Genomic DNA, 24574 nt, shown 5'->3' with positions numbered 1-24574 from the left:
CGTCTAACATCACCCAACATCATCCTACATCGTCCAACATGGGTAGCCAAACCGGCCCAACATTTATACCCAACATTGTTGGGATTTGTCGGACAAAATGTTGCGATGGTTGGGCCGGGGCCTAATGGAGGTGGTGGAGTATCAGGCATGTCAAAGTGCAGCTAAGCATATGCTTGATATGCAACACGTAGAGCCTTAAGATAGTGGTATTCCTCATCCGGTGGTAGCTTGGCTGTCGACTTTTACTTCATTGTACACCATTTCTTTGCACGTGCTTCACCTAAGCTTTTGCTTGTTTTGTCATTGTACACACATTTGATTGTGAATATCTCCAAATTGTTAACAGTCCTGTCAGAGACGGAGAGCGTCTTTCCAACAGATGAAAAGAGAGATTTAAAGTCACTCACTTCTGCCACTCAATCGGATATCGCTTTCTTTCCTTGACCAAAGAAGCTTGAAATAGCATCTGTTCCAATGTTAGTATGAAGAGGTATAATGACCTCAGCCATTTTTTTCGTGCCCAGTTTCCTGCAGTCGTGAATAGACCGTTGCCGTTTCAATCCAAAAGTTCCGTTTATCTCATGTGCACCATAATAACACCTGTGTCCTCTGCATCAACTACCACATCATTCAAGATCCCCATTGATCTCATATTTAAATAGATATATTAAAGCACTCTGTCTGCCTCAGAATGTTCACATTCATATTCTTCAATGCGGAGATAGGGTGACACGGAAATGTCTTCACATTTGTCAAGAACAGAGTAGATAACTTTAACATCCTTTGCTTCCGCCAAGAATGCAAATTCTTGTTTTAAGAATTTCTGTATTTTCCTTTTATTCCCCTTATTTGCATACATATGATCGAACTATTTTTTTGAAGGAAATTTACCATTTTTGAGCAGGTAGATATTTCTTGAGCCACCAACATAACTGTTGCCTGATCTCTTTGCATGCTCGCTATTTTTGATGTTGACAATGCTATCCGATCAAATTATCTATTTCAAGGACTCGTCAATGAACTTTGCTACGCCGTACACACGCATTAAAGATAAAGTCAAAACTCTCGCGGCACTCGGTAATGTCACATAGTCCGACAGTAAAAACAAGCTTTTTTTGTTAGGAGGAGTGGACTGTAGTAGGACTGCATATCACGTCACGTTTTTCTAACCTCGCTTTCACCTATATATAACCTTTGCTTAATTAAGAATGATTTGTCAGTTCATATTCTCGCTACGAGTCGCACGATATTTCTGTCTTTCTCTTTTCTCTTAAGACTACTCGAAGTAATATGTGCAACTAGACCTATTATACCTCTCATACCACTCACCATAACAAAGCCTTGTGAGTCTGGGACCCAGAGTATTACATGGCTTGAGCAGTATAATAAGAATGCTGTTCTCGTGTTGAATAGCATTGTCACCGACCCCACCCCCCCCCCCCCCTGATCCCCATCACCTTAGCAAAACGAATTTTTATGCCACTGTACTCCACCAGCCTCGACTGTCGAGGGCCATGAAATCGACACAGAGACGGGGGCCATGAAATTGAATCTAGGGGGGGCTAAGAATCTAGTTTTATGACATATGAGGACCCACCATGATTGGGTCCGACGCGGAAAGAAATTGAAATTAGGCCATCTAGAATGGCTGAAAATGCATCTCCCAGACTAAAATTTAACAAATTGATATACCGCTAAGAATAGACAATTGGACGATTCTTAGAAAAACATTTTCTAATGACTCTTAGAAAAAATTTGGAAGGGGGGGATTCATGCATGCGTTGGGGAATAGAAGAAAGAAAGGGCGACCTTTGCTCAGAGTACACATCGACACAAATAACAAGAAGCTGTTGTATTGATTGCCAGGGTGGATTCCATGTACCTACAATCCCGGACAAAAATAGTTGAGAATTTTCAAAAAAAACTTTATGTTTTCTCTTTCAATAGAATAATAAGAACGTTTTTTTAGTGCTAAAAAGCATTGCAAAAGACCCCCCTTTCTCTCAACATAATAAAAGCCTTGTTATGTCACTGTATTTTTCCAGCCTCAACGGGTGTTGCTATAAAATAATAAAATAAAGTAATAATGATAAAATAATAAAATAATAAGAATGCATTTCTCGTGCTAAAAAGCATTGCAAAAGACCCCCCTTTCTCTCAACATAATAAAAGCCTTGTTATGTCACTGTATTTTTCCAGCCTCAACGGGTGTTGCTATAAAATAATAAAATAAAGTAATAATGATAAAATAATAAAATAATAAGAATGCATTTCTCGTGCTAAAAAGCATTGCAAAAGACCCCCCTTTCTCTCAACATAATAAAAGCCCTGTTATGCTACTGTATTTTTCCAGCCTCAACGGGTGTTGCTATAAAATAATAAAATAAAGTAATAATGATAAAATAATAAAATAATAAGAATGCATTTCTCGTGCTAAAAAGCATTGCAAAAGACCCCCCTTTCTCTCAACATAATAAAAGCCCTGTTATGCTACTGTATTTTTCCAGCCTCAACGGGTGTTGCTATAAAATAATAAAATAAAGTAATAATGATAAAATAATAAAATAATAAGAATGCATTTCTCGTGCTAAAAAGCATTGCAAAAGACCCCCCTTTCTCTCAACATAACAAAAGCCCTGTTATGCTACTGTATTCTTCCAGCCTCGACGGGTGTGGCTACACGGCTTCAATAGAAAAATAAGATCGCTTTTCTAGTGCTAAAAACATTGCAAAAGACCCCCCTTTCTCTCAACATAACAAAAGCCCTGTTATGCTACTGTATTCTTCCAGCCTCGACGGGTGTGGCTACACGGCTTCAATAGAAAAATAAGAACGCTTTTCTCGTGCTAAAAAGCATTGCAAAAAAACCCCCTTTCTCTCAACATAATAAAAGCCTTGTTATGCCACTGTATTCTTCCAGCCTCGACGGGTGTGGCTACACGGCTTCAATAGAAAAATAAGAACGCTTTTCTAGTGCTAAAAAGCATTGCAAAAGACCCCCCTTTCTCTCAACATAACAAAAGCCCTGTTATGCTACTGTATTCTTCCAGCCTCGACAGGTGTTGCTACATGGCTTAAATAGACTAATAAAAATGCTTTTCTCGTGTTGAAAACCATTGCCGCCGACCCCTCCCCCTATGAAAAAATCCTGTTATGCCATTGTATTCTACCAACCATAAATATGTTCTGTTAATTACAAAAACAAATTTTTTCTGCAAATCATACCAGTAACTGCATTTCCACTGCTGTAAACTAAGATGAGCCATCGATGCATCAACCCAAAGTTACAGTGAATGCCGAAGCAAACAAATCCAGCAAGGAAGTTTACAAAACAAACAAACCAACTTTCTGAAGAATCCTGATACGATTCTTCCTCTCTTGTTGTTTCGACGTCTGATTCAACAGAGTTCATTGACTCCATCAGATCACTAATTTTTTCGCAGCAGCATTTCGAATGGCATCTGAAAAGTAAACAGAATTTTTTGGCTCCTTGTTCAACAAAATATGATACCAGATGATCAGGCACTGCATTGTTACTAATGCATTGCCTGCATTGCACGTTGCTAATGTTTAATCAAAAGCAGGCAAAAAAAGAGGTTTGACACTAGTCCACAACAGGATACATAATTCCAGTCCAAATATCATCAGTGCTAAAATTCATCCAGCTAAAATAGCATCATAGATTATCTATATATCATAGATTGAAGAAAGTAATACTACATGGTTTATCTCTACAAGCCTGTTTCGTGATTAACTCACTCTTCAGGAGATGTTGATATACTGGAATATTCCTCCAATAAATAGATAATACGGTACAGAAGGTTTTACATAATGTGTGAGGTTATACAAAAGGTGAATTAGGGGCGGTACATAAAGGGATATGTACCGCCCCTAATTACCGATCCCTTTATGTACCGTCCCTAATTATATATATATATATATATAAGAACACACATTTATATAAGAAAACAACACCTCGAAAATCCTATTGATAAAGCATGGGGTAACTATCTGTTCACAATTTCAATTTCACTACGTTTCTTTGATGGGGATATTTTGTCAGATCAAAAATGTAGATTCAGCTAAAATTTCTCCATTTGGCAGCATACTGACTAAAATATTAAATGAAAATCATGATTTGTTTGCCCCAATGGTACAAATCGGGTCAAATTGTTTATTGCATGGAAAACATATTGTCTCCCTATCTTTGTGAGTATCGTAAAGGCTATAGCACGCAATATGCACTCCTTAAATTGATTGAAAATGCAGATCGTTTTTAGATATGAAAGTGTTTGCAGGCGCAATTCTCCTCATGGACCATTCGAAGGTCTTCGACTGTTTGGATGACGAACTACTCATAACAAAGCTTGAAGCGTATGGTTTCCGTACATCTGCTCCAAAACTTGTTTTGACTATCTTTCGCATGGCAAGCCATAGTGGACAAAAGGTGGTTGAAAGGAAACCATACCTTGAGATTTATATCATTAGGGTCCAGAATTTTTGACATGTGGTTGAAATCATTAATGTTAGTGATCAGTTCTTAAAGTGTTGCTTCAGTTCTGCTCCAATAGCCTACAGACACTGTATCCTACAGACGTAAAAAAGTATGGAATTCAATTCTCGCAAAAATAACCTCAAGCTCAAATGAAATAACCTTTAAAGCAAGTATCGAAACTATGTCTGCGACATGTCTATATAGTCAGGGCGTAACTTTGCCCAGGGGGACTAAGAATCAAGTTTAGTGAGATAGGAGGACTCACCATGGTTGGGTCCGACGTGAAGAAAATTTTTGAAATTATACCTTGTTAAAAGAGCTAAAAAGCATCTTTCAGACAAAAATTTAGCAAAATACTATTGTACTAAAAGAAATGATTGTTTATTGAAAATATTATTGTTTATTGGGAAAAATAGGGAGGGGGAATATCATGCTAAAACTCAAGTGTTAAACGGTGGGGAAGGAAAGAAACGGCAACCTTTCGTTTCAAATTGCACGTAGTTGTGAATGACAGAGGAAGATGTTGTTTTGATTGGGAGAATTTTTTTTTCCTGAACAGAAATGTGCAGTTTCTTGTATCGAGAAGGCCATGTTTACACATCCAAAATTAAAACATTGCAATGATACAGAAAATGATTTACTGAATTAATGCAAATAAAAGAAAAATGTTAAAAATATACGTGAAAAAGTTAGCAATTAGATAAAAGAAAATCGGTATCTTAACGATTTATTATGTTTTTTAGTTCATGCACTGTTATAAAGTAATAGCTAGAAAAGCATTTCCCATATCAAGTTTAACAAAATACTATACCGTTCAGGATAGACAAATCGATATTTCTCAGAAGCACACTGATTATTGTTCTGGGAGAAATTGGGAAGGGGAAGAGTCATGCTTAAACTCTAGTGACAGACGTCGGGGAAAGAAAGAAAAGGTGTTTTCTATTTGAGAGCAAGCGATTTTTTCTTGAAACTATATCGGATTAAAAAAAATAAGGATGCATCTAAGAACAAATTAGGGCTCAAAACGAAAATTTTCTTTAAAAATAGAGGCTGAGCAAAAATTATTGCATTCTTATAATAAAGAGTGTAATCATTGCTTCTCTCTATATTACATGCAAAAATACTTCTTTATTGACGTGGTACTTTTACGCAAATTAATTTTACTTCTTTCCTTTTTTGTCTTTTGGCCTTGTTTCTAGCTACAGTTAAAAGCAAAACTCAGAATTTCATTTTTTGTGTCTATGCTATTATCATGTCACTAAATGTGCAGTTAAAATTAAGGAGCTATTATGGAGGTCTTGATACCGGAGGGGTGATATTTGGGGCTAATCCCCCACATGGGCATCGTCACTGACTCGATACCACTCTGCAAACATAAATATCTGCCATCAACAATAGTCAACTTGCGCTTGATACCATGACATAGAGTGGCTGAGGTTTGTTGCAAGAACACATAAATACTTAGTTTGGTTCTTACCCAGTTACCAGGGATTCCTTTCTTTAAAAGAAAATGATGATAATTTCTCAAAAAAATCGTTTTGCTAAAGATTTTTTTTGGGGGGGGGGTCCAGTCCCCCCCCCACCCCCCCCCCCCCCGTCCCCCTGGGATTTACGGCCCTGCTATCAAAACTATGTTTATAGCAACAGCGTAACAGCGCTCAATGCCATCCGGCTGATCATTACACAATTTTTTCAGCTTTCTGACAAACTGTGCTTGTCTTTTTTATGGTTTTCAACAACCATGTAGACAGGGATAAGTGCCTTTGCTTGCTTGTCGGAAGGCACTTAAGGTTGTTTTGAGCAAAAAAAAATTTTCCGCACATTGAGGATTTTTGAAGTTCTTTTATACCATGGTCATATGTTTTTGTGAAAAATGGCTAACCTATATGATATCATACCATCTTATTTGATACATACCATAATCACCATACTTAACAATGCATATCACACCTTATACCGCATACCATACCATAACATACATACCAAACCATGTCATACCATAGCATACCATACCATAACATAACATACAATAGCATACCATAGCATACCATAGCATACCATACCAAACCATACCATACCATACCATACCATACCATACCATACCATACCATACCATACCATACCATACCATACCATACCATACCATACCATACCATACCATACCATACCATACCATACCATACCATACCATACCATACCATACCATACCATACCATACCATACCATACCATACCATACCATACCATACCATACCATACCATACCATACCATACCATACCATACCATACCATACCATACCATACCATACCATACCATACCATACCATACCATACCATACCATACCATACCATACCATACCATACCATACCATACCATACCATACCATACCATACCATACCATACCAAACCAAACCAAACCAAACCATACCAAACTATGTCCTACTTTACCATATCATACCATACTATCTCAGAATGCAGAGTAAGTTAACCATTCTCTAAGAAAATTTTGTCTTTGTAGGGCTGAAAAGAGGTGTGTGACCATATACTTCGTTATTCTTTGAACTTTGTAGCAATTTTCCAGTATTTTTAAAGGACTTGACGGATGTGACAAGATGTGAATTATCATATGTCAGTATAGAGGGTCAAAAGGGACCATTCGATGTAGTCAGAAAACTGCATAGTGTGTCAAAGGCCTATAAATTCTAAATCTGTCCACATGGAGGATGCATTTATATGGTAAATATGGTAAAAAGTGTGTTTCCTATCATATCAACTTATATAAACTCGAAAAATTATTAAAGTCATGTGGATTTGAATATATATATATATATATATATATATATATATATATATATATGTGTGTGTGTATGTCAATTTGGCGGTCAAAGTGACTGTCTCGGATAACATCAGTACAAATTTTGGAGGTAAGGCATGCACTACTATTTAATGAAATCAAACATAAAAAATATACGTGTTGGGGTTCTCATTTTATTTTTGATAAGATACAATTGAGATTATTCTTTAATGTAGATAGTGCTATCTGTTAAAAGCTGTATGACTTCTATAAAGTGTATATTGGGTATCCGCAGATAGATGGTGTGCCAATACTGATCCTAAGCCTTGTGCTAGCAAGGACGCAAAATTATAAAACACGACATACATACATGTCTAAGTATGTAAACTTATGTATATGCAATATATATTTACATTTAAAACAGTATAGTATATACTATATGGACACCTGTCCCTTTTGCTGTAGCAGCAAGTTAGATCCCAGATCTCCTTACGTCACAAGATTGCCTGACAGCGTCGAGTACAATCAGGTTTACAAGTCTCTCTGACAAGCTTGGCTTGTCTTTTATGTATGGGCTTATACGACAAACAATTATAAAAATATATAGTTGCAACCCTATTATAGCCCTACAAAGGCATAGTAAGGTTTAATATTAGCATTGTATTACAAGATGTCGCACAGCCACGCCCCTACTGCATATATCACATTATATCACACCCAAATGTTACCTTCTCCTTCGTGTGGTATAGCTATATGAATAAATTATTTTTTATGCAAAGAATTGTTTATGCCTCTACAGGTTCACTATATCAACAAAATCGTGCACATGCATATATAAACTTAATTTTTTTATCATCATGTATACATTGCTACAAAACTTTGATAGACCTTTGCTGGCATACCAAGGGGCATACCAATCATAAGCCCCGAATTTCTCCACCTGGTGGATTCGGTATACCAAAATCGTGCATGTACATTTTTGTAGCCTGTGTAATACTGAGACCTAAGGTTGCCATAGAAAGATTCAGCTGATGGCGAAAAACACTTTTTCTTCCGGGGGCCGGAGGCAGAGTTATGGAATAGCTGAATTTGACGGCATCCTAGATAGTTTAAAAATGCTATTGAATGCTAAATCTATTATATTATGGCTCTTTTAAATACTAATGATGCTTAAATCTTGTGATGTAATAATTTTTTATCGAAGGGCCCCTAAAACAGTTTATGCTCAAGGGCTGCCCTCCTTTAAAGAAAGAAATATAATTCTATTGAAAAATTACATATAAATATATTGAACAAAAAAGTATATCTATCTAGACACCCGCACATTACGTCAACAACAAACTGGATCCCAGATCTTCTAACCATCCATTTGTGACAGCGCCAAGTGCAACAGGCTGAGGATGGTATTACACCGTATTTTTTTGGTTTTGACAAACTTATTTTTTGTATCGTTTCAAGTAAAAAAAAATTAATCCTTGAGGTAAGTTCCTTATAAAAAAAGCACGCAGTATCTTGCGCTCAAAAATATCTTTTCGCTGCTATGCAAAACATGGCACTAGTTAGTAAACAATTTTCCTTCCACCAGTTTCCCTTCCACTCAAATTGTCACCAAAATCCAATGAAAACGACAAAAAATCCAATTAAAACAGTCTAAAGATAAAACTGTAGACAAACAGCTGGTCTACAGTTGCTCCGTGGGGGGGCATTGCCACCCCATGCCACCCCTTGGCTACGGGCCTGTAAACAACATTAAACCCAAGCAAATTAATAGCTATAAAATAAATGCTAGTTTGACTGCAGCTGTATCAAAGTATAAGGATCAATTTGCTCTACCATTAAAAGGTTCAATTTCAAATTCTTATCCAATTTTTACAAAAGAAGTTTCCTTTTTGAAGACGTTAATCATAAACAAAGCCTGCTGTTTCGGCACATCAATCTACCTTGAAGTTTACGCCTTTCTCGCACTTTGACAAAGTATGTAACGATCACTATTAAAGTACTGGCAAACTGTCTAAAACAAGAATCAATTCAAATGCACCAATCTGCCTCACACCTGGATATGAATGCAACACTGTCACTTTTTTGTGCCAATTTTAACAGCAGTGTCAAAAAGGATGAAAAGAAAAAAAATACTTCAAATTATCATGCTGTTCGAGCGTTTCTTTCCAAGGAGTATTAGAATGGACACTCAAATTCGAACGTAGACATTCAAAGAAATATTTGATTTTTTGCCAAGAATGTTGCTGGAAATTCGTGTGAGTCAAATTCAATCAACTTGTGGATTTGTCAAAATTTGAAAATTTAAAAATGGCTGTTTTTACGTTTGTTCTTGAGCAAATAAAAAATTTATTTGGCAATAATCTAATCAAAAGTTGGTATGTATATCTTCTTAACAAATAAGTCAATAAAGAATATATTTTCTAGTTTTTTAAAGAACCAATAAACTGTGATCCGAAGGGTAAACTGAATTTGTCCTCGCTGCAATAAATGAAGAGCTGCTTAACTGCTCATCATTAATTGTTTAAAAATAATCAAAATATGGTTCAACTTTAAAAATTGTACAGATCAATTTAATTCGTCTTAAGTAAAGCAAAAAATGTCCTCGTCCCCTGAAAATAACGTAAGTCAAATCGCATTCAAATTGCAAATTGCATATTATGATGTACGCAAGAAGATATATGCATATGCATGAGTGATGTCCATCAACATAAAAGGTTTTAATTGCGATTGGTTAACTGTTTATAGTAAGTTATAGCGATCACCACATTTTATCCGTCAAATGACAAAAAGCCAAAGACTGCTTATCTCAGATTTCGAATTTTTTTTTTCAGTGAAGGACTTTACTGATCCTTTTATATGTTTATATATATATTTATACATATGACCACGGTTATGTAGAAAATTAAACTTTGTGTTTCCTTAGCTGAGCACATTCTTCAATAAATGCTTCTTACCCCTGAAAGAGAGGGCAAAAGACTAAAACTAATTAATGCCCCTGGAAATGACCGAAGACCTTCCACACCCCCGTCTAAGTGCCCCGGTGAGAGGTCAAACTTTTGCCGGGGTGGCGGTCACTTTTTGGTGGGGAAAATGATGGTCAAATTTGAAATCGGGAAGCCCTAATTTTGGGACATAATTTTGGGACAAGTGTTATTTAAAATGGGGACATAAAACAACAGGACATCAAGCATTCTTTTAGCTGGACGACTGTACATCAGCATTGACACTAGCTGCACATTATACAATTTGCAATTAAACAAACATTGGCAAAAAGTAAAATGGAAAGTTTAGAAACATAGCACATTTCAAATTTTTCAGGACCCTTTGGTAGAAACATTGACAAGCCAAGATTTTTATTTGGCTTTCAACGGACTAACAGACCTTTCAACCCCAAAGATCTGATCTATATATCGGGACAAGCTCTGAATACAGTAGCTACCCGAGGCGGCACCATGGTTGCCATCAAAGGAAAGAAAATTTTTGAATTTGAATTTGTGAATTTTGTTAACGATTCTTCTGAAAAAATGTAGAGAATTTTGACACATGGTAAAACTTTACCAGCGGAGGCTCGTGATTTTGATTTAGTACCAACAAGAAATCTCGAAATCATTGGCTTCTGTAGAAAATGCCATCCAAGTCAGGGTGCCAGGACGGCAAAGGCGCTGATATGGAAAGAGTGTCACTGATAAGCTCCTCCAGTTAGCGTCTGCTTTTTTCTTTCTCTTTCTCTTCTGACGTACTGTGGGTGTGTCTATTGCGTCATTATTGGCCTGTTCTAGACCAAGCAAAACTTCATCATGATCTCCTGCTATATTATAGCTCAATGCTTGTTATCCTTCTTTTTCTTCTTTGCATGTAAATTCCCTGCAGAGTTACAGTCAAACAACCCCAACAAAGATTGGTGAACAGTCTATCAATCCAAAGGGCAAAATATGCAAATTTTTTAGAGAAACGGATGGGTGGGATTCAATGGTGGAACTACCACAGAGGGCCACCGGACGCAGGTTTGAGCAGGGAGGGCCAAAAGGAATAAAAAGGGCACAAACATATATTTTTCGTAATATTGGTTATTACCAAAATAGGACAGCTTTCATAGTATTTCAGAAATTTTGAAAAATATAACACAGCGTAAATGGCTATGTGCTCCATTTAGGAGTCACGCACTCTTGGCCATACTTAATTGTATAATTCCTCATGGATGTTGCAGTTTTGCGTTTGTGTAAATCTTTCATCAATGTATGATTCATATCAGTCTTAATATAATGTATCAGTCTTTATAAATTTCGAAGCAAGTTTTCAGTCTCTATAGACAGGACATATAGCCTGACAATCTGACATTCAAGCTAATGTTTGCTTTCTCAACGGATTCTGGTAGTAGGGAGTTCAGGCTTTCATAATCTGCCAGGTAACTTTTTGAAAATGCCTGGATGTCACGTGACTGATGACGTCATTTAACGGTAAAAAGTCAGACAAAATCATCGTTAGCTCCTCACTGAAGGGTTATTTTTTAACGCAACTTACAGTTAACACAGCTAAATTGCAATCTTTAGGCCAATTGAATTCTCCGAGATTATATACACTGCGTAGTAGTACGCTGGTCGACCTACCGTATTCTCTCTAATGAGCGCCCTCTCTCTAATGAGCGCTCTCTTTTTGAGCAAACTCTCCAACAAGCGCTCATTAGAGATGGTATTGGAAATTCAGATATTCAAGATGCTACGCCAATGCTTATGCAGATCGACGAGGGTTCCGACTCAGAAGAAATTGACATCTTGTAAATTTTTTTGCTTTTAACAAGTGTGCTGCAAATTCAATATTAATTTTTGTAAAAACAATGATCGTTTGAATTTCAAAGCTCAGTTTTTTATTGATGGATATCCATCTACTGTATCTTCAATGAGCGCCCCCCTTCAATGAGCACTCGTCTCTAATGAGCGCCCCCTCTCTGAGACCAAAGAATAAAATGAGTTACCCCTGCGTTCATTAGAGAGAGTACGGTGTCAAACCGGCTGAGAAACAACTGGCGACACACAGAGGACATTTTTCTCGCCAAAGAGACCGTCTCCTTTGCAGTAGATGTTGTTAGAAATTTAGAATCACTGGATTAACGCCTTGATTTAAGTTATTTCACCTTAGCGTCTAGATGAAAAATATTTGACTTTGAAAATAGTACACGCAATATTTTTTTCAAAAAAGGGCACTTCTCACACTTTCTCCAAACAGGTGGGGCTGTGCCCCCGTGGCCCCCGGCTCCGGCGGCCCTGCCACATCACTGAATTTTGCAAGAAGTTTCTCGGACTACCTGATCATTAGCTCAGGTGCATTGAGCCTTACCCACGAAAATTATCTTAATCCATTATTCCGACTACAGAAGAAAATTCTGCAAGCCATTAAATTACAAGCGTTTTCTGCTCCATCCTTTAAAAATCAGCCACAAGAAGTGCTACACACAATTATTACAACCTTAATCTATAATGCACTTCACAAGCTATCTCCTTCTTGCTTCCATGGCTACTTTCAGTTAAATCAACTGTTCGTGGGATTGGTACTCGTCAGGCTACAAGAGGTGTTTAGAGCTCTTAAAAATACTACTTTCAAACTATTCAATTATTTGGTCCGAGACTCAAGTCTCGTAGTCAGTGAAAATGGCAATACCATCGAATTGTTGATCTTTTCAGCAATGGTCGGTAAGTAGTGATATGGTAATCTCATTTACTGTAGTGTCAGATTGCAGGAGATGCAAATTCGCACCAATAAATATATAAGGTAGTTTACGCATGCATCAGCCATAAATGACTGTCGGTTGGATTCCAAAATTTGCTACAAGTTGGATTGCCGGGGAAACACTGAGGCGCTTTTGGTACCGAGGTTTGGTACCGAAGACTTGTGACCGAGGAATTTGATCGAGGCAATCCATCCCGGGGACAGTTATTTTGTACCGGGGAAGATCTTGCCTTGCCCGGGGCAGGATTTTGCTTAAATAATTTCACCGGGGAATTCACCGTGGCAGGAAAGGTCGGGGCACTTAGACAGGGGTGTCCTTCCGATCAAACAAATTTTAATATATTTTTCAGCGATTTTAAACGTCCTGCTATAAATCAAAAACTTTCATGCTGTATTTGTGTACGATGTTAAGTTGTTACAGTAACATTTCTGTCTATCTCAGCTACATTTCATTTATAAACCATGTTTTCAGTCTAATTATTTGTTATTAGTTTCATACAACTAATGCTATTTGTTTAAGGTAATTAACAAAAATTGCAGTACTTACAGACTTTTTTAAAGCATGGTAGCTGGAGCATTATGAGCTGATTCCTGACAATCTGCAAAAACAAAATAGACAGGTAATTTTTAATAAGTTTACCTTTGACTTCTATATAAGGGCAGGTGGCGATACAAGCTTAATTGATGAAGAAACGTGTTAAAACGCAGGTTTATCTACATTTCAATTCATAAACATTTAGCATATCAAGCATCTTTGCATTTCTGTTATCATGGCTCTAGATAAAATTATCACGACTTTTAGCTAAATTTCAATCAAGGGTGTTACATTTTTCACATTCTTTGAAATTCTTTGCATTTCAGAAAGAGTAATAATAATAATAATACCTCTTTTTACTGTTAGTTTGACAATAGTGTAAACACTAATAAACACTAACATTAAGCAATTTAAGAGGTTGCATTATGGAAGTCATTGACTGCAAGCGTTACAGGCGCATTGATTTTCGAAATACCAAACTTTTATAAGAACTTTGAATTGACTTGCATTTTTGGATGACTCTATTTCATTTGGAAGAAAATTCCAAATATTTGAACCCAAAAAATTATAGATTTTATACCATAACTTGTCGTTTTAACCTTTGGAACAGATAGAGTATCAATTTTTCGATTGAATATTGAAACAAGCGTTTTATGGATGACTTTGAAGAATGATAAAGACCTTTTTAGACCAGAGAAATTGGACACCCATAATGTTGTCGAGGAGTAAAGGCGTTATGATTCCTAAAAATTTTATGGCTGAAACTACCTATGCAAACGAATAGTGGCGTTAAGATTCTCAAGTATTCGCATAATTCTAGATACCAGGCTGCTTTTGCAATTAAATTGATTTGACTTTCAATACTTATCCCCTTCGAGGTTTGATGTGGTATGAAAATTTTGAAAATCATATGAAGATAAAGCTATTACAATCCTGACATACTTTTGTAAGCTGAACATGCATAGTTTCCTGTCGTTGAGGACTTCACGTGATCAAAAACAGAAAAAATATGCTTGCTTATATATTTTTCAATATTTTTTCAATAGTATGGTACAAACTTCATACCTGCAATCGCAAATTGTCGCAAAATGTTGATTTTTGTAACTTAGATTTTTGTAACTTTGCGTTGTTACAAAAGACCACTGTTTGATACGAGTAGAGGGGAAACTGTTGTGTGTTTAAGAGTAAAAGGTATCCAGGAAATGCCATGTTGAGAAGGAAAGAGCAAGCGAGAAAGGAAATAAACGCTATTAGTTACTCTGTTGTTTCTATTTGCAATAACCTGGAATTCAGGAAAACACAGCCGCAAACCAAAAATAACAATAAAGGAACTTCTTAGGGCCTGTTTATATGAGCAAAATTGTCCCACCCTCCAGCCTATGGGCTGGGAGGTGAGATCCAACCTTCCTATACAAATACAAACCTTTGTAATTCCGATATTGTGTTTACATGGGAAACGATTTATCCGGGGCAAGTGAGATCCTGCTCTCGGCCTGCCGGATCTCACCTGTTGGCATCAAATTTGTCACATATAAACGCTCAACTGGCTGGAAGGTGGGATGAAATTAGCCCTTGTGCGCAAGCGCAAATTCACTTCTTTCAAGAAAAAAGGCGACAAACGAAGGAGTTAAGTCCACGAGTGTGAAGTCTTTTCGTCGGAACAATGAGAAGATCCGCCATTTGTTAAATTTCTTGAAAAGTCTAAGCTCGCGTACCAAGGATCATGAAATTCATTCTTGGAAACCCTGAAATTTTTCTTCCATAACTCTTCCGGTGCCTGCTCATTGATCATGTTTTGCCATCACGAATCGGTACGCCCAGGCTTGACCCAAACCGTTCTTTTTTTCGCTGTAATTTCTTTAGTTTTCTTGCCTTCAATTTATGGAGGTAGAAATTTTTTTTCTTGCCAAGAATATTCTCATTCCCATGCCTGAAGGACAGCTGGGAGTTGGGATTAAAAGAAGCAATATGCTGGAAGCAGGAATGAAATTTGCATTTTATCCCACTTGCCAGCCCATATGCTGGAAGGTGGGATAACTTTGCTCATATAAACAGGCCCTTAGTAAACTTATCAGGTGGTTGACGGTTTATCAAACATTTGCCTTGATGAATTATTGAAACTTCCGATTTGAACACAATGTTACTTGAAGAAGCACACTGCGTTCAAGCTGAAATATGTTCTCTTTGATCATAGGTTAAAAGATAGGAAGATTTTCTGTGATGATACTCAGATATATATGAGTTACTTTCTGAATATTTGTAGAGAGCAGCTTCAATAGCGTTTTATACACATTTATTGCTCTTTTATCCGTTAAAACGGCCGATGTTTCACTGCAATGGTCTTTGTTAAAACACTCCAGTCAGCAGAGATAAGTTTCACTTCTGAAGCAAAGCTGGTGTCGTCAGCAAACATGGGTTTCTTACTTTGATGAACGATCATTCAATGTCGGGTGATAACTAACAAAAATAGCAATGTGCCAATAAAGGAGCCTTGAGGAAAACAAACATAAATCCCCCAGCCTTTTCCAATCAAAAGAAGCAAAACTGCATTCTTTAGTGTCCAGCCAGAGTTAAAAAATAGTACCAAGGTTGTGAAATCTGAGAGCAGTAGCGTAGATATGAGAGAAAGCAAAACTTCATGGCCACGCTCTTCCTAGCGCTAGAAAACGCAAAAATTTGGGGCATTTTTTCGAGAAAACTGATATCTCATTGCAAATACTAGCTTTCCCAGTCATCATCACCTGGCCATTAATGACTAATATTGTATGATTCAAGTCACTATTTCTACAGAAGAGAAACGGCTGGAAATAAAAATTTAGCCACAAAGTCAACTTTTATTCCACTTTATTAAACTCGTCCAACGATATTTCTTATCTATTAAATTATACCAGGAGCTGTTTCTTTTATGTAGATTCACCAAAATAATAAAGACTTACACTGTGTTGTGACAGGTTTTATCTTTGGGGAAAATATGCTGGTTGTTAATTGAAAGTCGATGTTATCGCTTATTTTGAAACAAATCTTTGGTGCCCACTAGCAATTTTCAGATTTCTAAAAAGTGTTTGAAATAAACACATCATGCTGAACACTAGTCGCTTAACTTGATGCAAATTTTTTTGTAGCAGCAACGCTTGCTATAAGCCAGTCCAAACACATGCATTTTCCACATAGACGCTTTTCTGTACACCAATTTTTTAGTTTAAATAATGCTTGGGTCAAGTGCCAACCGTCTGTGTGTTGCATCGGTCATTCCATTTGCACAGTAGGCAGGAATTGCATGAAAATCTTTTTTTTTTAAATTTTCAATTTCATCTATTTAATGACTTGGTATCATAGTTTATGGTAAACCTAGTCCAATTCATGTACTCGTTTCTTTATTTTTTATTAATCATAACTCAAATTGTAATTCTTGTTGGTTGAAATGAAAGCTCTTATGTCTTATGTCTTATGTCTTATGTCTTATGTCTTATGTCTTATGTCTTATGTCTTATGTCTTATGTCTTATGTCTTATGTCAAATTTGTTTGAGTGGGTAACGAAGTTAGAAAGAATATCTAACTAATAAATCAAAGAAAGACAGAAAATACGGCTTGACAATCTGATTTATACAACGTAGGCAATGTCAAGTTATTCATATATATATATATATATATATTGGTTTTTCAACAGTATGGTGAAATGAAACTGCATGTTGCAGAAGTCACTGTCAATTATAACAGGTTATTTTGTTCTTTTGGCGAAAGTACGTTATTTGTGGCTCATTGGTCAGAGAAAGGAAGGATGGACAATTTCTCTAATACCGATTGTGGAGCTTTATGGGCGGGGACATCGCTTCTGCAAAGTATGCAGTGCCTTTGGTAAAAATTATAAGCAATTATAAGTAAATAATTACTCGTTTATTTGAATGCTTTAAGCGTCTTTCAAAAAATTCTTACCGATATCATTCATATGAATAACAGATGAACTAGATCCTAGTCACTTCTGCACAGTACTGGAAGAATGATTGGTGCATGGGTTATCGTGATTGAGAGGGTCTGGAGAGGAGGGGCATTAAGGGCTTGTCTTGTATTCAAATCACTGCCGTTGTTAAGAAATTCTTTAATCAGAAGGTCTACAAGCAATGGTACGATGTTGAAAAACCTGATATCTCTTCCAACGCTCACGCTGCACTCCTTTTGCAAAGATAAGGGTGGCCTCGATTGATAAGTTAATTAACAGATAACTTGTAGGCTTATGAATCTTTAAACGGTCCGGCCCTAGATAACCTGAGCTGGAATTTGATAGATTATCCCATGTTTAAAGTTATGTTTTTGTCTCCATAAAATGCAATCTGGATAAGAAGTTAACGAGAAAAACATATATTAAATATTTATCAAAGTAAAGCTTACCAGAATATAATGCTGGCTTTGAAACTTTGAGTTTCAAAGGTGACAAGAAATAATTCTCTTGTTTCTTATGATCTCAACTTTTTGCAATTTTTCATAATATTTCATATAAATTGAAGAATTTAAAAAAATAATTGTTCCAGTACACAATTAGTTTGCTCTTTCTTCCCTTGAAAGTCGTTTCAGCTTAGCTGTATATCATTCATTTTCATTCATTGTTGTCGCTAAAATCGCAATGATTCATATACATATCGATGGGGGCCTATATTGTTATGTTATTTTAATGCCAACAAAATGGGTTTGAAAACAAAAGGATAAGGTTTAGTGTAAAATAACGTTTTTTTTAAACCAAGATTCTTCAACAGGGATAGTACAAATTAGTGGCAACCAACAAATGCAAAATAACAACTTCATCCAACGACAACTTCGACTCGACTGGACTTGCACTGAAAGAACATACGATTTTAACAACATGACTGACGCACACAAAACCCTAATGACATAATAGGCCGTAAGCTGTGTCAGATTTTTATTTTGTCTCGCTGCCCCCATTCCGGCACTACGTTTAATAAGCATTTTCCTGTGTGTTTTTTCGTGCTGATTACGAATCCTCTTGTTGTCAACTGTAAAAACCTGCAATTCTCTTGAAATTCAGCTTCAAACTTCACCATTCCCGCGCTTAAGGTGTATAACGTGGAATGCCGAAAGCCGATATTGCTTAATTATTCTCGGCCCTATATCACAGTCCGGGTAATACCTAAGTACCAATTGCTTTAAAATAAACATGGCGGTCGGCTAAACAAATGGGTCGTTGTTTGATACATTCTTGATATTATTGCCTTCCAGTAGCGACACCAATTGTTTTAGCTTCAAATTTTCTTCATTTTATGATTATATGTACTTATTGCGGCCTCTTCCTAAATGCGGCCTTCAGTTAGCCTTGCTCTACCACCTGTTGGTTGGCAGAGTACAGTTGAACAACTGACACACAATACAACTGTTTGGGCATGGCTGAATACTGTTGTGATTTTGAAGCATCCTGGACATTTGACATCCATGAAGTATGAGTTTGGTGACTGAACCAGCCTTTTTAGCTTAAACATTCCTGGACATTCTTGCTTTCCAGTAGCGACACCAAGGGGTAGTATGGACGGTTATCCCCCCCTCCCCTCTTGCAAAACATTGTCCAGATATTCTCCTAAAATTGATGAAAAATGCACTGGGTAGGGGCAGGTCATATTTTTCAAGATTTGTCTATGAAAATGCACCTGGCATAAAAATCAATTAAAATGAGACAGTAAAGGCCTAGTCTCCTGGGTCACGCCCATTACCCTCCCACTCTGCTACAGCTGGCGCTACCACTGTTTTATTTTTAACGCGTTTACAAAGCTTAAATAGCTGAAATGTTTTTCATAAAATTATTGATTTCAACCTGATGTAAGAAAGTAAAGTACAAAAATTATAAAGGGATGACGTCATTAACTATTCAAAACCTGTATACGAGAACAGGGCCGCGGAGAGAATTAATGGGCCCCAGGTCAGGACAAAAATTAAATTATGAAGCATGCCTAAGGCAGACGCTTCTAGGAGGTATGGGGAATGCTCCCAGAAATTTTTGAAAATTATGGTTGCTTAAACTGCTAGGGTGGCTATTTTGGTTGCTAAAATTGTCATGGTGGCTAAACTGCGCCGGTGGCAATGGTGTAGATAGAGGGTGCCAGAGGGAGCAAAAACACTACTATAGAGCTGAACTGCTATTTTGTCGGAAAACCTCTGCTCTTTTCAAAAATTTAGCATGGTTCTATGTTTATCTAAATGCTATGTTTTGATGGAAAAAATTTGAATCTAAATAAACATAAGAATATTCAATATATCAAATGATCTTTTTTTCAGTTCTGATGTCGTTATGTTATGTTGAAATTTATGAGAAAGCTTTACCTGATACCATACCTGATAACTGATATCTGATACCTGATAATTTGAGCTTAACTGATGTCTTAGCACCATAATGCATGAAAAGGAAATTTTCTTAGAAATTCTTAAAGGCTAGAAAATGAAAAACGTTCCATTCATTAACTAAATTGGACCACAACCGACACACTGTTGCAAATAGATGCGAACGCCATAGTGTAAATCTGTATGACATACATATTGCCCTGTATATTACCCTGCAATCACATTTCGTAACATTTTTTTTTCCTATCAACTTAAAACAACTTCAACTCTAATATTTACATTCAACTGTGCCCCTCATAGCGGGAAAAGACCCAAGGTCATCGTGTTCCCACTACGAGGGACACTTACAATAAACAATCCCTTACAAAGAATATATACAACAAACTAAAAGGGAGGGGGGGGGGGGTAACTGCTGTTTGGGGTTTCACCTAAAGCGTTGAGTAGTCTTAATGTATGATATAGTGGCATCCATGATCATCCTATTGCTAATTATATTCAATCGTGAACTGCCATATAAAAGGAGATCGCACAAGGCTGTTGTATCCATATCATTAATGTCAAGGGCAGGGATTTCTGAATGCTGACCAAAGAGATCTGTACGCATCAAATCAAACTGTGGGCAGTGCAGGAGATAGTGTTCATTGTCCTCTTTTCCAGTTCCACAACTACAAATCGGGTTTAGGCAGTCAAAGTTATGCCGGAATCTATGTTCGTTTAATATACTAAAATTCAATCGAAGTTTTGTTAAAGATCTAACACCGTCAATGTCATGAATGTTATATGTAGAGTTTCCTAATGGTCGTATGATTACAAGAAGTTTACGTTTGAATTCAGCAATGCTTACAGAATGTTTTATATCATCACAAAGAAGATTCCATTCCAAAAGAGTATTTTGGAAATACGTATTCGAAAAACGGACAGTTCGCCCAAAATTTCGGTTGTAAGCGCGTGTTGCTCTGAGTTTGTAGGTAAGTTCGCGTTCATCTGGAATTTCCGCAAACAAGTAATGAGGGGATTGTGATTTTTTCACGTTGAAAAAATGACACAAACGTCGATACCATCTTCTCTGATACAAGTTTTCCCAACCTAATTCCTCGTAGAGTCTTTGTCTACTCGTACCTCTCCATGCTCCAGTGACTGCAAGGGCAGCTGAATATTGAATATGCTCCAGTCTTTGTGTGAAAGCAGATTGCATTTCAGGATCATATCTATGATATATGATGTCTCCATAATCTAGGTGGGGCCTCACATAGAGCTTATATATCTGATCGAGCACATTCCTAGAAACATATTTGGAAAGGTATTTTATCATACCGATACCCCTTCTTGCTTTTAAACTAGCTTCTCGAATATGGCTTTCAAAATTTAATTTAGAGTCAAGAGTTAGTCCCAGGTGTTTGTTCTCAGATTTTGTATATATCTCGTTGGATCCCAAAGACAGGGGAGGATGGAAGGGAGCATGGAAATTTTGTAACATTCAGAAGCTTTTGAACTTCTTTAGCCCTAGCCAACAAAGATGAGAGATTCTTAACAAAAATTTCTTCACGACTTCATGGACCTTTGTTATTATTGTCTCATATATTATGTTTTGTTAATGTTGATGGGGAGGCTGGATTATTACTTAGAAATTTTGTTCAATTGAGTTATTATTTATGGGCCCACTGACCCCCCACCCCCCTCTCCTCAACACTGTACGAGAATAACCTGTACAGTATGAACAAGCTTACTTGCATTTGCCAACTGTAAGCTCGTTCATGCTGCTAACTACGGTGTTAACTACAAAAACAGATGGTTTTGACCATAATACATGATGATATTGTGATGACGTCATCAACCGTTAATAGGCAACTTCTCAGACACGAAGCGTTTGACAACGCTCTAAGTTGCACGTTTGTATACTAACTTAAAGTGATCTAGCTGGTGAGGGCAGTTTCTGTGTCAAAAAATGTTTTTTAAATAATTTGACTGTATCGATGACGTCATAAAACCTAGAAATTATTGACCCCCGTATCTCACGAGATGCATGTTTGTCAAAGTGACAACAACTGATTTTATATTAAGTAACACATTATAAACAAGAAAAAACAGTCGTGAAGTTGTGCCCGGATGCGGGCAACGAAAATTGATTTTGGAGCACCTTTTTTGGTCACAGCTTACGGCCTATAAATTTATGGCAAATGGACTAAAAACAACTAAAATAGAGATGGCACGATGACAAACAAAATGGACTGACGCAAACATCGAAAGACACTCTCATTAACAATAATGAACCACAAACACGATGTACGACAGACAAAACTAGTTGTATAACATTAGAATAAGGTTTAGTGCAAGCTATGCAATAATGTAAAAGATGAAAGTTCTGCTGTCAAGATATTTGTAGAATTACGAGTAAATTTCATTTGCAGAACACGACTCTGGGTTGGCACACTGTAGGCAGGGGCGTCGTGGCCGGGGGGACAGAGGGGGTTGAGGCTCCCTCTGGTTTCAGAATTTGATGGGTTTTTGGAAAAATCATTGTTTTGTCGAAAAATTTTCAAATTTGAGCTGTGGGTGAAACGGAGAAGTGAAACTAACTTCTTAGCGACAAAAATTACCTGAATGAAAATACTTTTCGTATTTTCGAGGGCAATTAACTTTTTAAACTTTCAGAATTTACCGATTGCTACCATAGAGTGTTTTATACCCTGGTTAATCCTTACTCAAATTCCTCACTCAAAAAAATTTTCTGCGGCTTGTTTCTAACTATATTTCTGAGACTAAATGATGGAGACTCTAGCACCCAGGGTAAGTAATTTGCTGCTCGGATTTTGTCAGTTAAAATCCGAATCTTCAATGACCAAATTTGTGTCTGCAAATTGGTCAATATTGGTCATAAAATAAATCTTTATATGATATTGAAAACCGGAACAGTGAATGCCAATTTTGTGCCTTTCACCAGATTTGAAAATTTTGTCCAAGACTTGAAAATTTGTGTTTGTTCTACATGAGGTAAAACTTTGAAAACTAGAACAAGGAAGTCGATCAATACCATTGCTTTAGACCAGTGGAAATTCATTTTAAAATAGAAATTGATTATTAAAGTTTATTAAAAATAATGCGATTTCCGGCGAAGCATTAAGATTACAAAAATTTTCCCTTTTGGCGGCAACCATGGCAACTCTGCCCAACCGACCCCAAGAAGAGGTATCTTGTGATGATATATAGCAAATATCGACCAAAAAACAATCAAGTTATTTTCAAGAGAGAAATTAAGCTGCTAACTACAGGAAGGAACCGAAATTTCATTAATGTTCAGCTCCATTGTAAAATAAAATGCTTTTCAGGGACCCTATGAGCTGTTCTAACAAACGCCAACAATGATTGAACAGTTATGGAAGAAACAATTAAATTAGTAATAGTCAGATTAATAGTAACTTTTGTACAAAACTGGGGGCAAGCAAAATCTCCCTTTAGTTAAAGTTATCAATTATAGCAACCTGTTACCGAAGCCAAATTTTAATTAGGCGCATATAACAGAACGGGTGTAAGTTGCAACACCCAATATCAAGCTCAATGCCATCATCAGGCAACTTCCCCCATCTCAACCTTTATGGCTATGAAACAAGCGTTTAAAATAAGAGCCATTTACTACGAGTTGAAGCATTTTCAAAACCATGGAACATATGCCTGAAATGATTCAAGAGGAGCCGGGTGGGTTTTTCTTTATTCAAAACGCACAATTCAGTGTCATGCACAAAGTCTTAATTCAGAGACACTGCGCATTTCACGCGCAGGTTCCCTTCATTCATTGAATCCGGTACCGTGTGAACAGGACCTCAGTTATTATTAAATGATCGGCAGGTTTGCTGACACACTATTGCTAAGGAGACTCTCATGCATTGAAAATCCTCCAGTTTGCTTCTTTAGATCCGGAAGATATCAATTACCTTTGTCACAGATACTAATTGCTGATGATTATGATTATCCAATGCTTCCAATACGGATGCTGGATTTTCTCTGACCGACTTATTGAAATCAGCAATGGTGATGCTGCAAAAGATACATATTGTTTGCCATGTTTTTCTGCATTAAAAAAACTGCGCATGCGTTTGATGACGTCATGATTAGAATGTAAACCCGTTGTGGAAAAATTTGCAAGCTGTGTCTCTCCCCTAAGAGTCGCTACCCACTCCGTCCCTGAACAAAGTATTAAACAAAAATGTTTCATGTGATATCCCTGTAGTTAAAGTTATTAATTTTGCTTATCTTTCATCTATAGCTTCTTTGAAAAATGGAGTGGCTTGAATCCCCTCAGTTCCTTAGCTTTCTTGGCTTTGTGTGCAAATTGAGAGAAAAATCTGTATGTAAGCTACCAAAAAGATGGGACCATTGTCCACAAATGTTACTTTCAGTTGGCACACCACGGTTCTTCTTGGTTGATATCTCGGTGGAGTCTGGGATGGTGGCGAGACAGATTTAATCAATGAAGTTATACGTGTTGTACGGCAAAAATGAACAAGTTTCGATACAACAAAATAACGACTTTCTAAAAGAAATTGATATTTACTACGACGTTTCGAGCATAACTCTTCGCCTGATGAGGAGTACAAAGTCGTTATTTTATTGTAGCAAATTTTATACAGCTTTAACTCTAGAATGGCACATAGAGTGAGTTTTGTTTGATAACTGTGACTTTCAATTGGC

The 24574-nt window shown here is 36.9% G+C and overlaps 1 protein-coding gene and 1 pseudogene across 4 annotated transcripts in view; both read right to left on the bottom strand.

Annotated features, from left to right (window-relative positions):
• LOC135685658 (monocarboxylate transporter 10) overlaps positions 1-24574 on the bottom strand; it is a 62809-nt gene that overhangs the window by 15968 nt on the left and 22267 nt on the right. For 3 of the 4 annotated variants that reach the window (XM_089112708.1, XM_089112710.1, XM_089112709.1), the window contains 2 exons: positions 13561-13612; positions 3226-3461 (listed from right to left, as the gene is read on the bottom strand). In XM_089112708.1, coding sequence (XP_088968834.1) covers positions 3226-3421 — 196 coding nt within the window. In that variant the 5' untranslated portion in view covers positions 3422-3461; positions 13561-13612. Of the gene's footprint in view, positions 1-3225; positions 3462-4468; positions 4589-13560; positions 13613-24574 lie in introns of all 4 variants that reach the window. The other variant, XM_089112711.1, reaches the window with a different exon arrangement.
• Positions 18824-19795, bottom strand: LOC148958422 (small ribosomal subunit protein eS27-like pseudogene; annotated as a pseudogene).

The sequence above is a fragment of the Rhopilema esculentum genome, chromosome 15 (genome assembly GCF_057945365.1).
Source record: "Rhopilema esculentum isolate cy_ngs chromosome 15, ASM5794536v1, whole genome shotgun sequence".
Lineage (NCBI taxonomy): Eukaryota > Metazoa > Cnidaria > Scyphozoa > Rhizostomeae > Rhizostomatidae > Rhopilema > Rhopilema esculentum.
The sequence above is the reverse complement of the archived record's forward strand: the minus strand, read 5'-3'. Positions and strand labels throughout refer to the sequence as shown.